Source organism: Pseudophryne corroboree, chromosome 9, assembly GCF_028390025.1.
Source record: "Pseudophryne corroboree isolate aPseCor3 chromosome 9, aPseCor3.hap2, whole genome shotgun sequence".
NCBI classification, from domain to species: Eukaryota; Metazoa; Chordata; class Amphibia; order Anura; family Myobatrachidae; genus Pseudophryne; species Pseudophryne corroboree.
In genome coordinates, this window is record NC_086452.1 from 173,329,192 (window position 1) to 173,348,558 (window position 19,367).

A 19,367-nucleotide genomic window follows, 5' to 3' on the forward strand; every position below is an offset into this window, starting at 1 on the left:
GGGATACAATCCACACAGAATTCTTTAGTTTATTATGGAGGAGCGTTATCACAAGCTCCACAAACACAATTATGAGAAATTTAAGTTTTATTCCTTTGAGCAGGCTCTGAAATAACTAAGAAGGGTGCTCTCAGACTCCAAACAGAAGTCCTTCTTGAAACTAGTTTTTAGCAGAGCAGTTCCCATATTATGTAGTGCTTCACCACCAATCAGATAGTGTGATCCAGAAGTTATGTCTCATAGGAGCAAGTGGCCTCCTGTTGCATTTACTAGTACTAATGCCCCCTTCCAGTATTTGTAGGCTTACCATACCATCTCTTTAAATCGGGACACTTACGAATTACACAGGTTCTGTGGCTGGCTGACTACAAGCCTGCATTTCTCCTGGTTTTAATCAGCTATAAAACCTGTGTAATCCATGTGCGCCCTGGTTTAAAGGCATAGTATGATAAGCCTATGTATTTGGTACTTGGAAACAGCAACTAGCATCCCAAAGAACAACCCCAGTCTTTACTTGCACTCCCAGAGGTACATAGTGAGGGCTGACTCACTGGGAACAGGTATAAAATCACTTAATAGTGGGAAAAAAACAAACAAAAAAAACTCTACAACAGTGTTTCCCAACTCCAACTAGGAGAACCACTGTTCTGCAATAACACACTTTTTTCTCAACTGTGGAAATCAAGGGAAGAAGTCATATCACATTGTATATCCTCCAGGGCTGTTTCTTTTTTCTTTTCTCTACTCACCGAAGGTGTTAACTTAAACCATATTAATATATGGTCTTTGTTGTGGCAGAATAATATGCAAACCACAATCAGCGGTAACTTTATTATATACACCTTCTTGTTAATTAAAGTATCTAATCAGTCATACGGAAGCAACTCAATGCATGAAACCACACAGACATGGCCAAGAGATGCAGTTGTTGTTCAGATCAAATACCAGAAAGGGGGAAACAAATGTGACCTAAGTGACATTTACCATGGATTTATTACAGGTTGAGTATCCCATATCCAAAATGCTCGGGACCAGAGGTATTTTGGATAATGGATTTTTCCGTATTTTGGAATAATTGCCTACCATAATGAGATATCATGGTGATGGGACCTAAATCTAAGCACAGAATGCATTTATGTTTCATATATACCTTATACACACAGCCTGAAGGTCATTTTAGCCAATATTTTTTATAACTTTGTGCATTAAACAAAGTGTGTGTACATTCACACAATTCATTTATGTTTCATATACACCTTATACACAGCCTGAAGGTCATTTAATACAATATTTTTAATAGCTTTGTGTATTAAACAAAGTTTGTGTACATTGAGCCATCAAAAAACAAAGTTTTCACTATCTCAGTCTCACTCAAAAAAGTCCGTATTTCGGAATATTCCGTATTTCGGAATATTTGGATATGGGATACTCAACCTGTATTGGTTTCAGACATGGTGGTTTCAAACGGATCTAAAAATCCTCCAGGGAGCAGTACTATCGTGAGCCAAAAATGCCTTGTGAATGAGAAAAGACAGAATGGGCAAGTTGACAGTAACTGAAATAACCATGCGTTACAAGAGTGGCATGCAGAAGTCATATTGCATGCACAGCACATTGAACCTTGACGTGGATGGGCTACAGCAAAAGATCACACACCATCAGCTAAGAACAGAAACATGAGTCTATAGTTGGCACAGGCTCATTAATACTGGTAAAACTTTGCCTGCTCTCCAAATCTCTGTTCTTTCAGATGGCAGGCCCAATATTTGACAGAAACAGAGACCCAAGAAAAAATCCTGCCCTTTGTCAGTCATTCAAGGTTAATGATGGTGTAATGGTGTCGGAAAGGTTTCCTTGGCACACATTAGGTCTTAATACAAATGGAATATTATCTAAATGTCACAGCCTACCAGAGTATGGTTGCTGACCATGTGCATAAACCATTTTCTAATGGCTGTTTCTACCAGGATAACACAACATGTGTGCTTTCTTGCATCATCTCAAGCTGTTACTATGGACATGACAATTACTTTAATGGACTTCTATGGCCTCCAATTACCATGCATAAATCCAGTAGACCAGTGGTTTCCAAGCTCGGTCCTCAAACTTGGGACTGTTAGGAGGCCTTTAGGGCAGAGTTTGTGAACCACAGCACAGACCTTAAGGATATGGTGGAACAAGAGAACGTATGTGCAGCTGACAACTCTGCAGTAACTGATGATACATCATGTCACATTGACCAGAGTCTCTAAAGAATGATTCAAGCAAATTGCTAAATCCATGCCAAGAAACTCAGGCTGTTCTGTGGCCAAGGTTGTGCCCTACCCAGTGCAAAGGTGTACTTTATAATTGAGTGTAGATGTATACTTATATCTACAAGATTTTAAAATAAACAGATTTTCCAAAAACATTTTTCTTAAAAACTACTACTCATGTATTACAAGAAATAAAACACTCAAGTGACCCTATGCCTTTATGTGGTTACAGGACTCCACTGTGATCTAATAGCCTTATAGTTCACATCAATGGGTGTATTATTCCATATATACTTACTACTTCAGGTAATATCAGCCAATTTTAAAAAGTGTAAAAGGTAATATCAGTCAGTTAAAAAGTGTAAAATGGTTTATGCTCCCCAAGTGACTTACTAGCAAATGTCCATTACTAAAAAATTGCTACTCTAAATATAACTGCAAAGTAAATACATTCTACATGCCATGTAAGAAGATACAAAAAACAAATGGTGAAAAAGTTGCTCTAATGCATCTTGAAAAAGGCTCCCGAGTAGCTGAAAATAGGATGAACAGTAACCAGGATTATATTTGAATTTCTAACCTCATTTTTCAGAACCTTTTCTCGGGAGGCCTCTAGAGCTAATTGTATATGCGAACTTGGGTATGATTGGGATTGTGGCTTAATTACTGGAAATTACGCAGCCTGTGGTTGAAAGTACCAAATGGACATTTACCCGGTTGAAGAATAAAGTAAAAATAATTTTGAATATATATGGACTGCGAGAACTAGTGCTAAATATTATTTAATTATGTATAAGAATATTCAAAGTATCCTATAGCATACCCGCCAACATTTTACACATAAAAATCGGTACAAATTAGAAAAGGGGCGTGGCCATGCCCCCTTTTCCTATACTTTCAATGGAAGTTTGAAGCACCAAAAATCGGTACAGACCATCAAAAAAAAATCAAAAAAAAAATCCTGTACCTGCTAAAAAGGTACAGTTGGAGGGTATGCTACAGGGTGCGCATAACTTGCGGTATCAGTCTGAAGTATAAGACACCAAGTTAATAGGGCTGTACTTATTTCCTGTAACTGAAAACATCGCAAGCAGCTTTTGAGTAAAATAACTGGTGTGATAACATGTATGCAGTGATGCATCACCAAGTTATTTATACCGGCCAAGGTATGCATTGCCAGTCATGGATGGCTAAGCGAGGGCTGGTGATAAGAGACTGGATTAAATTGGTAAATATTAATGTGGGATACAGTATGACAGTTTTGTTTACACTGACAAGTATTTTGTAGGGAAATTTGAATGTGTCTGATGCAAGTGGATTGACTCTGTTTATGTAATGGATTTGGTGATTCTACTTGTGGTACCTGTGATGGCTTACATCTTCGTTTTTACCTGTGGTGCCTCCTTGTGGGTGGGTTTGTATGATGTATAGCTCTCGTGTTATCATCCTTCGTTTCAGTTGTGGTTGCTCAGCACTACAGAATATTTTTTCTACAATATGTACTGTATTAAATATTTTTCTTCTACTTCCTCTTGTATTCAATATGTACAACGTGATATGGTATATAATATCAATATTCCATGACCTTTTGCAGGCCATACATCTACGGCCCAATTCCCCATTCTGCAGATGCCAATCGCCAAACAACGGTAATCCGTCGGTAACGGGGAAAATCCCAGACTTGTCGATCCCGATCATTTGATGGTCGGAATTGGCAAATTGCACATTTCCCTTATCACCCGACCCATTATTATTAAGTGTTATTATTATTATTAAGTGTTTTTCTTCTGTGTAGTCCGTTTTTGTATTTCAGATTAAAAAAAAGTTGATGAAAACAAATAAAAAATTGCTATTTCAACTTCCAGCAATGATACTCAATAGGAGTCTCATGGAACATATTTTGGCAATTTGTATCTATGCATATTTAAGTGAAATTAAATCTTCTTGGGGGAAAAAAAAAAAAAAAACATCAATATGACATGACATTTTACAAAATTTGATTTGTACTCTGAATGCAATATGCATAGATGCTTTTACATGGGGTAAACAATAGGCCTCTCTTGTGCTATTGATTTTCAAGCTGACAAAACTGCTGACTGAAATTAGTCATTCACCATCTGAACTACAAAACTGACAATGGGAAAGAAGAGCCGCATTTTCCATAGCAGGTGGCATTTTTGCATTGGCATAGAAAAACCAAAACCCTAAAATTAATTAATTTGACAGCATCCATAGCAGGAAATGAGCAGCATAAGAGGACGCAGTAAGAGACAAATGTACAATACATGCAATAAATAAAAAAAAATTGTTTTGCAAAAATTGAGATTTTGGTTTATATTTTTATCCAATCTACTGTGCAATCTACAGTAGAAATCATGGATAGATCTACAGTGACGGTCCAATAGCTGGCTATAGTTAGTGGGAAGAATCTTAACGCGTCTTGTGCTTCAACAACGAACCATGGCAGCTGCTGCTAAAACAAATTACTAAGACAAAGTATCTGTGGTACTTCCAACATCAACTAATTCATAAGATATTCAAACCTCTTTTAGATTAATGCTTTGATTTGTTTAAAAAAAACCATAAATAACAAAACCTGAAATTATAATATTTGAAAAAGTCTTTATTTTTGTATTTAAACAGATCTTTCTTCAACAAGCCAGTTCATTCAACTCCTATTTAAAGCAGTAGAGAGACATTGGGGTACAGCACACGGCACATCAGACATTCCACAAGCCTTATGAAGGTTTTCTGTGTAGTCTTCACTAAAGTGCATGACCCTAATGTGTCATATCTAGTGCAGTGAACGGAGTCCTTTCATCATCACAAAACAACACATCCTTTCAGCATCCGATTCTGCTAGATGCTGTAAATAAAAACCTTGAGGAAAAAAAAAAAAAGACAGAGATACAAAATGCATTTGAAATATAACAAAAAGAAGGGCACTAAAGGACATTGTGACATCCATCAAAAGAGTGCCAATTGCTAAAGGATTACAAATGTGCATTTTTTTTTTTATTATTCTGGTAAAGTGACCTTATGATATTTAATCAATGCCACCCTATCCATTATAATGTGCCTAGTTGATTGCACATTTTATTACTGAAAAGGGCAGTAAAAAAAGAAGGCGTTATAATCTCAGTGATTCAGACTCTCAAACGGAATTTGGGAATGCCTCATTTTCAAACTGGCTCATAGTCATTTTGTGGTACTGCAGAATTACAAGAGGCGCATTGTATCTGAAAGGTGATTTACATGTCTAGCACTTCGATGTCCAACAATGGGGTACGTCAATGCTTCTCATTCTTAAGAATTAATTTTATTTACACTGTATGGGTTACAAGACTCAAGGAAATGGCTACTTAAGTTTTCAGGAACATTTAGACCAGGCGTGGACAAGCTGTGGATCTACAAATCCCAGGATATGGGCCCCCAACAGCTGGATAGAAGCAGACCAACAACCTCTAATCAAGAAATGCTAGTATATCCAATGGACATATATAATAAGTTTCATCGATACACGTTCCTGTACATAGATGCATATACTTGACATAGCATCATTAGAAACACTTGCAATTTATTCAATAATATGAGGTCACTATAAAAGCTAATGAACTTCCAATATTCCTGTAATTTAAAAGAGGGAATATATTATCACATAGAGTAAAGGTGTCTGCCAAGTCTGCTCAGGCTGCATTTCCACAAGAAAAAGGTATCTGTGAATCGAGAGCTTATACCCAGAGCAGAGCCACTGGTGGCATCACAGGATTATAATATAAATATTCTGTGTTCAAATATGAAATAATTAAACCTGATTATGGAAGGAGTCTGCATTGGATAAAGAACAGGATTGCGATATGTATAATAGATTATAAACGGTGCAACTTTTCGCCTAGGAATTCTTCCACACTGTCTGTATTCCACTTGGTAATGCTGAGTTCTTCAGAGATGTTCCCATTGTCATCCAACAGCTTCAGTACAGGATCAGAGCCACGCACATACTGTAAAGGCGCAGAGCAAATACATTTTAAACATAAGGCAGGATTTGAATCTTGAAATAACGAGCATCATCAGAATGCCCAGAACATTTGCTTACATCTAATTTAGCAAAAATGTGATCACAATTCATGTGCCTATACAGCAGCCCGTGTCCAAATGATATTAAGCATCACCAACACTTAAAACAATGTAAACAAAAAAATAGTAGTTACCAAACAGGTAACAGGTGCTTTAAATTCTTATTCGGTTATCATAGAAAATTGCCCAAACCAGTACGGCAATATCCAGAGGTCACTTCTAAAAATGACAAACACAGACGGTGTAATTCTGTTAAAATCACAACATATAACGCAAAAAGTGTGTAAAGGACTCATACCCAGACTTGTAGTCTACCTGATTGGTAGACATATATCGCCTTGTGGGGGAGCGGGCCAACAGTGTGGTTTGTCCCAATCCTTCCCGACTCCTGTGCACAGACAGTCTTTTCCAAACAGCGTATCCACAATATTCATATAATGAAAAAGAGCTCCAAATAGTGTAAAACTATTTTTTATTCAGACAAGACAGTTAAGCAGTTTTAAACAGACAGGTGGACTCTCGCCAAGTGTAATGGTCTACAGATGGCAGTAGACACTATAGCATTAAATTATTCCAACCAGGCGTCCCCAGGAGTCGTCATAAGCAACCAGGTAAGTAGTCCACGTGTCCTCCCGTTACCTCCAGCAACGCATTTCGATAACCCAATGTTCTCTTTTTCAAGGTGTAGGAGGTAGCTGTGCAGTGTGGGTATTTATACCTCACCTGATAAAGACTGATTAAAAAAAAAATAAGAATTTACTTACCGATAATTCTATTTCTCATAGTCCGTAGTGGATGCTGGGAACTCCGTAAGGACCACGGGGAATAGCGGCTCCGCAGGAGACTGGGCACAAATAGAAAGCTTTAGCACTACCTGGTGTGCACTGGCTCCTCCCCCCACGACCCTCCTCCAAGCCCCAGCTAGGATACCGTGCCCGGACGAGCGTACACAATAAGGAAGGATTTTGAATCCCGGGTAAGACTCATACCAGCCACACCAATCACACCGTATAACTTGTGATCTGAACCCAGTTAACAGTATGATAAAACAGAGGAGCCTCTAGAAAAGATGGCTCACTACAACAATAACCCGATTTAGTTAACAATAACTACGTACAAGTATTGCAGACAATCCGCACTTGGGATGGGCGCCCAGCATCCACTACGGACTATGAGAAATAGAATTATCGGTAAGTAAATTCTTATTTTCTCTGACGTCCTAGTGGATGCTGGGAACTCCGTAAGGACCATGGGGATTATACCAAAGCTCCCAAACGGGCGGGAGAGTGCGGATGACTCTGCAGCACCGAATGAGAGAACTCCAGGTCCTCCTCAGCCAGGGTATCAAATTTGTAGAATTTAGCAAACGTGTTTGCCCCTGACCAAGTAGCTGCTCGGCAAAGTTGTAAAGCCGAGACCCCTCGGGCGGCCGCCCAAGATGAGCCCACTTTCCGTGTGGAATGGGCTTTTACAGATTTTGGCTGTGGCAGGCCTGCCACAGAATGTGCAAGCTGAATTGTACTACAAATCCAACGAGCAATAGTCTGCTTAGAAGCAGGAGCACCCAGCTTGTTGGGTGCATACAGAATAAACAGCGAGTCAGATTTTCTGACTCCAGCCGTCCTGGAAACGTATATTTTCAGGGCCCTGACTACGTCCAGCAACTTGGAGTCCTCCAAGTCCCTAGTAGCCACAGGTACCACAATAGGCTGGTTCAGGTGAAACGCTGAAACCACCTTAGGGAGAAATTGAGGACGAGTCCTCAATTCTGCCCTATCCGTATGAAAAATTAGGTAAGGGCTTTTATAGGATAAAGCCGCCAATTCTGACACGCGCCTGGCTGAAGCCAGGGCCAATAGCATTACCACTTTCCATGTGAGATATTTTAAGTCCACAGTGGTGAGTGGTTCAAACCAATGTGATTTTAGGAACCCCAAAACCACATTGAGATCCCAAGGTGCCACTGGAGGCACAAAAGGAGGCTGTATATGCAGCACCCCTTTGACAAACGTCTGAACTTCAGGAACTGAAGCCAGTTCTTTTTGGAAGAAGATCGACAGGGCCGAAATTTGAACCTTAATGGACCCTAATTTTAGGCCCATAGACAGTCCTGTTTGCAGGAAATGCAGGAAACGACCCAGTTGAAATTCCTCTGTAGGGGCCTTCCTGGCCTCGCACCACGCAACATATCCACCTTTGGTTTTTCCCAACGGTTCACAATCATGTGGAAAACTTCTGGGTGAAGTCCCCACTCTCCCGGGTGGAGGTCGTGCCTGCTGAGGAAGTCTGCTTCCCAGTTGTCCACTCCCGGAATGAACACTGCTGACAGTGCTATCACATGATTTTCCGCCCAGCGAAGAATCCTTGCAACTTCTGTCATTGCCCTCCTGCTTCTTGTGCCGCCCTGTCTGTTTACGTGGGCGACTGCCGTGATGTTGTCCGACTGGATCAGCACCGGCTGACCTTGAAGCAGAGGTCTTGCTAGGCTTACAGCATTGTAGATGGCCCTTAGCTCCAGGATATTTATGTGAAGTGATGTCTCCAGGCTTGACCACAAGCCCTGGAAATTTCTTCCCTGTGTGACTGCTCCCCAGCCTCTCAGGCTGGCATCCGTGGTCACCAGGACCCAGTCCTGAATGCCGAATCTGCGGCCCTCTAGAAGATGAGCACTCTGCAACCACCACAGAAGAGACACCCGTGTCCTTGGGGACAGGGTTATCCGCTGATGCATCTGAAAATGCGATCCGGACCATTTGTCCAGCAGATCCCACTGGAACGTTCTTGCGTGGAATCTGCCGAATGGAATCGCTTCGTAGGAAGCTACCATCTTTCCCAGGACTCTTGTGCATTGATGCACTGAGACTTGCCCTGGTTTCAGGAGGTTTCTGACTAGGTCGGATAACTCCCTGGCTTTTTCTTCCGGAAGGAACACTTTTTTTTTTTTTGGACTGTGTCCAGAATCATCCCTAGGAACAGAAGACGTGTTGTCGGAATCAGCTGCGATTTTGGGATATTTAGAATCCAGCCGTGCTGCCGTAGCACTACTTGAGATAGGGCTACTCCGACTACTAACTGTTCTCTGGATCTTGCTCTTATCAGGAGATCGTCCAAGTAAGGGATAATTAAAACGCCTTTTCTTCGAAGAAGAATCATCATTTCGGCCATTACCTTGGTAAAGACCCGAGGTGCCGTGGATAATCCAAACGGCAGCGTCTGAAACTGATAGTGACAGTTTTCTACCACAAACCTGAGGTACCCTTGATGAGAAGGGTATATGGGGACATGGAGGTAGGCATCTTTGATGTCCAGAGACACCATATAGTCCCCCTCTTCCAGGTTCGCGATCACTCCATCTTGAATTTGAACCTCTGTATGTAAGTGTTCAAAGACTTCAGATTTAAAATTGGTCTCACCGAGCCGTCCGGCTTCGGTACTACAAACAGCGTGGAATAATACCCCTTCCCTTGTTGCAGGAGGGGTACCTTGATTATCACCTGCTGGGAATACAGCTTGTGAACTGCCTCCCTGTCGGAGGGAGACGTTGGTAAAGCAGACTTCAGGAACCGGCGAGGGGGAGACGTCTCGAACTCCAATTTGTACCCCTGAGATACTACTTGCAGGATCCAGGGGTCCACTTGCGAGTGAGCCCACTGCGCGCTGAAATTCTTGAGACGGGCCCCCACCGTGCCTGAGTCCGCTTGTAAGGCCCCAGCGTCATGCTGAGGACTTGGCAGAAGCGGGGGAGGGCTTTTGTTCCTGGGAAGTGGCTGTCTGTTGCAGTCTTTTTCCCCTTCCTCTGCCCAGGGGCAGAAAAGAGGAACCTTTTGCCCGCTTGCCCTTATGGGGACGAAAGGACTGAGCCGGATAAGACGGCGTCTTTTTATGTTGAGAGGCTACCTGGGGTAAAAATGTGGATTTCCCAGCAGTTGCCGTGGCCACCAGGTCCGATAGACCGACCCCAAATAACTCCTCCCCTTTATAAGGCAATATTTCCATATGCCGTTTAGAGTCCGCATCACCTGACCACTGTCGCGTCCATAATCCTCTTCTGGCAGAAATGGACAGCGCACTCACTCTTGAAGCCAGAGTGGAAATATCCCTCTGTGCATCTCGCATATATAGAAATGCATCTTTTAAATGCTCTATAGTCAACAATATACTGTCCCTATCCAGGGTATCAATATTTTCAGTCAGGGAATCCGACCAAGCTACCCCAGCGCTGCACATCCAGGCTGAGGCGATTGCTGGTCGCAGTATAACACCAGTATGTGTGTATATACTTTTTAGGATATTTTCCAGTTTTCTGTCACCTGGTTCCTTGAGGGCGGCCGTATCTGGAGACGGTAACGCCACTTGTTTTGATAAGCGTGTGAGCGCTTTATCCACTCTAGGGGGGTGTTTCCCAACGCGCCCTAACCTCTGGCGGGAAAGGGTATAATGCCAATAACTTTTTAGAAATTACCAGTTTTTTATCGGGGGAAACCCACGCTTCATCACACACCTCATTTAATTCGTCTGATTCAGGAAAAACTACAGGTAGTTTTTTCACACCCCACATAATACCCTTTTTAGTGGTACTTGCAGTATCAGAAATGTTTAACACCTCTCTCATTGCCGTGATCATGTAACGTGTGGCCCTACTGGAAGTCACGTTTGTCTCCTCACCGTCGACACTGGAGTCAGTATCCGTGTCGACGTCAGTATCCACCACCTGAGGTAACGGCCTTTTTAGAGCCCCTGATGGTTTCTGAGACGCCTGGACAGGGACTAGCTGATTAGTCGGCTGTCTCATGTCATCAACCGTCTTTTGTAAGGAGCTGACACTGTCACGTAAATCCTTCCATAAAGCCATCCACTCAGGTGTCGACTCCTTAGGGGGTGACATCTCTATTATAGGCAATTGCCCCGCCTCCACATCATTTTCCTCCTCATACATGTCGACACAAACGTACCGACACACAGCACACGCACAGGGAATGCTCTGATAGAGGACAGGACCCCACTAGCCCTTTGGGGAGACAGAGGGAGAGTATGCCAGCACACACCAGAGCGCTATATATAGATATAGGGACAACCTTATATAAGTGTTTCTCCCTTATAGCTGCTGTATTGTTAATATCCCACCAATTTAGTGCCCCCCTCTCTTTTTTACCCTGTTTCTGTAGTGCAGGACTGCAGGGGAGAGTCAGGGAGACGTCCTTCCAGCGGAGATGTGAGGGAAAATGGCGCCTGTGCGCTGAGGAGATAGGCTCCGCCCCCTTCTCGGCGGCCTTTCTCCCGCTTTTTGTGAAAATCTGGCAGGGGTTAAAATTCATCCATATAGCCCAGGAGCTATATGTGATGTATTTTTAGCCAGCCAAGGTGTTTCTATTGCTGCTCAGGGCGCCCCCCCCCAGCGCCCTGCACCCTCAGTGACCGGAGTGTGAAGTGTGCTGAGAAGCAATGGCGCACAGCTGCAGTGCTGTGCGCTACCTTGTGGAAGACAGGATGTCTTCTGCCGCCGATTTGCCGGACTCTTCTTGCTTCTGGCTCTGTAAGGGGGCCGGCGGCGCGGCTCTGGGACCGAGCTCCAAGGCTGGGCCTGTGATCGGTCCCTCTGGAGCTAATGGTGTCCAGTAGCCAAGAAGCCCAATCCACTCTGCACGCAGGTGAGTTCGCTTCTTCTCCCCTTAGTCCCTCGATGCAGTGAGCCTGTTGCCAGCAGGTCTCACTGAAAATAAAAAACCTAAACTAAAACTTTCACTAAGAAGCTCAGGAGAGCCCCTAGTGTGCACCCTTCTCGTTCGGGCACAAAAATCTAACTGGGGCTTGGAGGAGGGTCGTGGGGGGAGGAGCCAGTGCACACCAGGTAGTGCTAAAGCTTTCTATTTGTGCCCAGTCTCCTGCGGAGCCGCTATTCCCCATGGTCCTTACGGAGTTCCCAGCATCCACTAGGACGTCAGAGAAAAAAAACCTAATACCAGACATAGATCTACTATCACCTAAAAATAGGATTTTGGTACTTACCAGGTAAATCCTTTTCTTTGAATCCATAGGGGGCACTGGAGTACTCTTGGGATATGGACTGGCTTCCGTAGGAACAGCACTGAATATTTAAATTTAGAACACTCCACCCCTCCATATCCCCGAGCACCTCTCAGTGTTTTTTACTGTGCCGAACAGGAACTATAGAGATGTTGACAATGGAGTATTACATATAACATAACTGACAATAACGAAGTTAACACATAACGTTACTGACAACTAAACAGTTGACACCCTAACCAGCACTTGTAATTTGAACCAGTCGGTGAAAGTGTGTTACCATAAGATCCTCAGAACTAACCACAACTAGGTAAAACTGCTCTGGGTGGGCGTCCAGTGCCCCCTATGGATTCAAAGAAAAGGATTTACCTGGTAAGTACCAAAATCCTATTTTCTTTATCATCCACTAGGGGTCACTGGAGTACTCTTGGGACGTACCAAAGCTTCCCCCGTGGGCGGGAGAGCTGTTTGGCACTTGTAACACTAGACGGCCAAAGCTAGATGCTGATGCCGCAAACGTATCAAACTTGTAAAAGCGCACAAACGTGTGCACTGAAGACCATGTAGCCGCACGGCAAAGCTGCGTCGTAGAAGCCCCACGACCAGCTGCCCATGAAGTTCCCACAGAACGTGTGGAATGAGCGGTTACTGACGTAGGCGGTTGTAACCTAGCATGAAGGTAAGCCTGACGTATGGTCAGTTTTATCCATCTGGATAAAGTTTGTTTAGATGCTGGCCAACCTATCTTGGCAGCATCATAGAGAACAAATAACGTATCCGTCTTACGAACTGAAGACGTTCGGGATACATAAACGCGTAATGCGCGTACCACATCCAGAGTTCCAGAATGTGCTGTCAACACCGGAACTACTATTGGTTGATTGATGTGAAAAGATGACACTACCTCTGGTAAGAAGGCGGGATTCGTCCGAAGTTCCGCTCTGTCATCATGAAACACCAAATACGGTGCCTTGCATGACAAGGCACCCAAATCCGAAACACGCCTTGCCGAAGCTAAGGCTAGAAGAAAAATTGTTTTCCAAGTGAGAAACTTTATATCCACTTGCTGTAAGGGTTCAAAATATGAAGACTGTAAGAACTCTAAAACCAGATTCAAGTCCCATGGCGCTGTAGGTGGAATGAATGGAGGCTGTACTCTGAGGACACCTTGGAAAAAAGTGCGTATAGACGGCAATAGAGCCAATCGTCTTTGAAAGTAAATTGACAAAGCAGATACCTGCACCTTTAGTGTAGATAAACGCAGACCTCCATCTAACCCTGTTTGTAGAAACAACAAAAGGCGGCATAACTTGAAAGATGATGTCGGGAATTTCCGAGCTTCACACCAACCTATATAGGCACGCCATATTCTGTAATAATGAGCTGCCGTAACCGGCTTCCTAGCTCGTAACATGGTTGGTATAACTGAATCTGGGATGCCCTCCCTTTTTAAGAGGGCGGTCTCAACAGCCACCCCGTCAAACACAGCCGCGCTAAATCGGGGTAAAGGAATGGACCCTGTTGTAACAGGTCTGGACGTAGCGGGAGCGGCCAAGGATCGTCTGCGAGTAATCCTCGGAGATCCGAGTACCAAGCTCTCCGAGGCCAATGAGGCGCCACTAGTATGACTGTGACCGACTCTCTTTTGATCCGTTTTAGCACCAGAGGGAGCAACGGAAACGGTGGAAACAGATACACAAGACTGTACGGCCACGCGACAGTGAGAGCATCCACTGCCACTGCCTTTGGATCTCTTGTTCTGGACACATACTGGAACGTTTGGTGATTGTGTCGAGACGCCATCAGGTCCACCTGAGGATAACCCCATCGCTGAACCAACATGTGAAACACTTCTGGATTTAATGCCCATTCGCCTGGATGAAAATCCCGACGACTGAGATAATCCGCTTCCCAGTTGTCCACTCCCGGAATGAACACGGCCGACAATATCACCTGGTGACATTCCGCCCAATTGAGGATTCGAGCTACTTCCCGCATTGCCATGCGGCTTCTCGTTCCTCCTTGTTTGTTGATGTATGCGACCGCCGTCGCATTGTCTGACTGCACTTGGACCGGCTGAGAGCGAATCATGTGCACTGCTTGTCGTAGCGCATTGTAAATTGCGCGGAGTTCTAGAACATTTATAGACAGCAATTTCTCGTGATCCGCCCAGAGACCCTGGAGCTGACAATTTTGAATTACCACTCCCCAACCTCTGAGACTGGCGTCCGTAGTTAGAATTATCCAATTCCAACCTCCGAACCGTCTTCCTGCGGTTAAATTGTGTTCCTTGAGCCACCAGAGCAGAGATACTCTTGCTGTTGGCGACAACCTCACCCTGTGGTGAATCTGCAGATGCGAGCCCGACCACTGGGCAAGCACATTCAGTTGAAAAGGACGCGAGTGAAATCTTCCGAACTGAAGCGCCTCGAAAGCTGCCACCATTGTGCCTAAGAGGCGAATGCACAAGTGTACCGACACTGTGCGTGGCTTGAGCACTAATTGTACTAGATGGCGTAGCATTTGTACTTTCTGCTGTGGTAGGTAAATTCTTTGATTGACCGTATCGAGAATCATACCTAGGAACTGAAGGCGTTGAGACGGAATTAGATGTGATTTCTTGAAGTTGACAATCCAACCGTGGTGAACCAGTACATTGTATGTTAGCAGCGCATGTTGGAGAAGTATCTGTTGAGACGGAGCTTTGATGAGCAGATCGTCTAAATACGGAACTATTGTCACTCCCAGGGATCTGAGGTGAGCTATCATCACAGACATCACTTTGGTGAATACCCGCGGCGCTGATGACAGGCCAAACGGTAGAGCCTGAAACTGGTAATGGTTCTGGCGTATTGCAAACCGTAAGAATTTCTGATGAGGCTGCCAAATTGGAATGTGTAAGTACGCATCCTTGAGGTCTAGCGCAATCATAAACTCCTTTGCCTCTAACCCCGCAATCACCGAACGTAGAGACTCCATCTTGAATCTGTAGTAAGTTACGTACTGATTGAGCCCCTTTAAGTTCAATATTGGTCTGACTGAGCCATCCGGCTTCGGGACCACAAACAGACTTGAATAATAACCCTGACCCTGTTGGTGTACAGGGACCGGAATCAACACTGCCGAATCCAGTAGGGACTGAATGGCAATTTGCAAAACCGTCCTCTTGTCGTCCGACAGAGGCAATCCTGTCTTGAAAAACCGCAGAGGCGGAAGACAGTCGAACTCTATTTTGTAACCTTTTAACACTAAATTGCGGATCCAGCCATCCGCGGATGTGTGGAACCACGCCACATGGAACGTCTGAAGGCGTGCTCCCACAATTGGAGAACCGAGATGGGCTGGTAGCCCGTCATGCCACTGGCTTGTCGGTAACCTTAGCGTCTTGGCGAGTTGTGTTGGTTTGATGGAAACCACGTCTAGCAGGCGTGGCTGATCCTCTGCCACGTCCTCGAAAGGGCTGAGGTCTAAAGGATTTGAACGAAGGTCCAGCGTACCTTCTTCTTGGAACCGGTGGAGGCAATGGTAAGAAAACAGACTTACCTCCTGTAGCCTCCGCAATCCATGCGTCCAATTCTGGACCAAACAACTTCTTGCCATCGTAAGGCAACGCCTCTATACTTCGTTTGACCTCTGCCTCCGCATGATAAGTACGCAGGTAGAGTGCTCGTCGTGCCGTAACTAGCGACGATGAAATACGAGAAGTGAGCTGACAGACGTCAGTAGACGCTGTACAGAGATACTCTACAGCCTCAATCATTTGATTTACAAGAATTATCAGGTTTTCGTCATGTAAATCAGATTTGAGTTCTGTAAGCCATATTATGAGCGCCTTAGTGACCCAAATGCCAACCAATCCAGGTCTCAGCATCACACCTGCTGCTACATACATGGATTTTAGCATAGTTTCTATCTTGCGATCTGAAGGATCCTTAAGCGTAGTAGCTGCTGGCACTGGTATGGTTAATTTCTTGGTAAGCTTGGATACTGACGAATCAACTATTGGTGGATTCTCCCATGTACACGTTACCGAGTCTGGAAACGGATAACTAGACTTAAATCTGCGAGGTATAGAAAACCGTTTATCTGGATTCTGTCGTGTTTCTACTAACATCTGATTTAGAGAATCCGACACAGGAAAACTTATTGGCGTCTTCCGTCGTTTAGTAAATACGACCTGATCATTTGTGAGAGGCTCCTCAGTTTCAGGAAACCTCAGAGACTGACGTACCGCTCTGATGAGATCATCAATGCCGGAACTGTTAACATCCTTGCCATCTGACTCCACTTCGCCCTCCTCACCCTCATGTTCCGTGAGGTCTGGCATGGAATCGTCAGAATGCAACATAGCAGACACTGGAAAATCATAAGACATATGAAATTTATCCCGTTTACCCAAAATGGATTTGGACCTTACGCAAGGCTGAGACGCCTCCGGTAGTTCTGGCGGTCTCACCCTAGACTCAGATCTTACCGTTTCCCGCTCCTGACGAGCGGCGGTCAATTCTGATTGTAACCTATCCAGTACATTTACTAACATACCCCACGGAGGGTCCGGTGAGGAAATTGGTTGTAAAACAGGAGCAGAAATGGTATTCTGAACCGAATTCACAAAACATACTGTACATGTGGTAGATCCATCCGGTAATACACTGTTACAGACTTTGCAATTATGCTTTTTAGTTTTTGCTGGTGCCTTACTCATTATGGCGACAGACAATACAATACACAAAAACCAGACACCTGCACGACTCAGTAAAATAGCATTAAGGTGTCTCTGTATATAAAACTGGCCAAATGCAGTACACGTGGCCAGTACTCTGAAATGTGATCCCAAATTCCCACTAACACCCCTGCGCCTCCGGTGGAGTAGAGATGTAGGACAGGAACGTTCTGGAATCACAGCATGAAGACACAGAAAATAAGAATTTACTTACCGATAATTCTATTTCTCGGAGTCCGTAGTGGATGCTGGGGTTCCTGAAAGGACCATGGGGAATAGCGGCTCCGCAGGAGACAGGGCACAAAAAAGTAAAGCTTTACTAGGTCAGGTGGTGTGCACTGGCTCCTCCCCCTATGACCCTCCTCCAGACTCCAGTTAGGTACTGTGCCCGGACGAGCATACACAATAAGGGAGGCATTTTGAATCCCGGGTAAGACTCATACCAGCCACACCAATCACACCGTACAACTTGTGATCTAAACCCAGTTAACAGTATGACTACAGAAAGGGCCTCTTAAAGATGGCTCCTTAACAATAACCCGAATTAGTTAACAATAACTATGTACAAGTATTGCAGATAATCCGCACTTGGGATGGGCGCCCAGCATCCACTACGGACTCCGAGAAATAGAATTATCGGTAAGTAAATTCTTATTTTCTCTATCGTCCTAAGTGGATGCTGGGGTTCCTGAAAGGACCATGGGGATTATACCAAAGCTCCCAAACGGGCGGGAGAGTGCGGATGACTCTGCAGCACCGAATGAGAGAACTCCAGGTCCTCCTTTGCCAGGGTATCAAATTTGTAAAATTTTACAAACGTGTTCTCCCCCGACCACGTAGCTGCTCGGCAGAGTTGTAATGCCGAGACCCCTCGGGCAGCCGCCCAAGATGAGCCCACCTTCCTTGTGGAGTGGGCTTTTACAGTTTTAGGCTGTGGCAGGCCTGCCACAGAATGTGCAAGTTGAATTGTGTTACAAATCCAACGAGCAATCGACTGCTTAGAAGCAGGTGCGCCCAACTTGTTGGGTGCATACAATATAAACAGCGAGTCAGATTTTCTGACTCCAGCCGTCCTTGCAATGTATATTTTTAAGGCTCTGACAACGTCCAACAACTTGGAGTCCTCCAAGTCGCTAGTGGCCGCAGGCACCACAATAGGTTGGTTCAGATGAAATGCTGATACCACTTTAGGGAGAAAATGCGGACGAGTCCGCAGTTCTGCCCTATCCGAATGGAAGATTAGATAAGGACTTTTATAAGATAAAGCCGCCAATTCAGATACTCTCCTGGCAGAGGCCAGGGCTAGTAACATAGTCACTTTCAATGTGAGATATTTCAAATCCACCTTTTTCAATGGTTCAAACCAATGGGATTTGAGGAAATCTAAAACTACATTTAGATCCCACGGTGCCACCGGAGGCACCACAGGAGGCTGTATATGCAGTACTCCCTTGACAAAAGTCTGGACCTCAGGGACAGAGGCCAATTCTTTTTGGAAGAATATTGACAGGGCCGAAATTTGAACCTTAATGGATCCCAATTTGAGACCCATAAATAATCCTGATTGCAGGAAATGTAGGAAACGACCCAGTTGGAATTCCTCCGTCGGAACCCTCCGATCCTCGCACCACGCTACATATTTTCGCCAAATGCGGTGATAATGTTTCACGGTGACTTCCTTCCGTGCCTTAATCAAGGTAGGAATGACTTCTTCTGGAATGCCTTTCCCTTTTAGGATCTGGCGTTCAAACGCCATGCCGTCAAACGCAGCCGCGGTAAGTCTTGAAAAAGACAGGGACCCTGCTGTAGCAGGTCCCTTCTCAGAGGTAGAGGCCACGGTTCGTCCGTGAGCATCTCTTGAAGTTCCGGATACCAAGTCCTTCTCGGCCAATCCGGAACCACTAGTATTGTTCTTACTCTTCTTTGCCGTATGATCTTCAATACCTTTGGTATGAGCGGCAGAGGAGGAAACACATACACTGACTGGTACACCCAAGGAGTTACCAGTGCGTCCACAGCTATTGCCTGTGGATCTCTTGACCTGGCGCAATATTTGTCCAGTTTCTTGTTGAGGCGAGACGCCATCATGTCTACAATTGGTCTTTCCCAACGGTCTATTAACATGTTGAAGACTTCTGGATGTAGACCCCACTCTCCCGGATGAAGATCGTGTCTGCTGAGGAAGTCTGCTTCCCAGTTGTCCACGCCCGGGATGAACACTGCTGACAGTGCTATCACGTGATTCTCCGCCCAGCGAAGAATCTTGGCAGCTTCTGCCATTGCACTCC

General features: G+C 44.6%; 1 protein-coding gene across 1 annotated transcript in view; it reads right to left on the reverse strand.

Annotated features, from left to right (window-relative positions):
* Nucleotides 1-4,857: 4,857 nt before the first annotated feature.
* Nucleotides 4,858-19,367, reverse strand: part of SELENOF (selenoprotein F) — a 111,569-nt gene continuing 97,059 nt past the window's right edge. Inside the window, exon 5 of the mRNA XM_063939958.1 lies at nt 4,858-6,256. Within this exon, the coding sequence (XP_063796028.1) occupies nt 6,125-6,256 (132 nt within the window). The 3' untranslated portion in view covers nt 4,858-6,124. The remainder of the gene's footprint in view (nt 6,257-19,367) is intronic.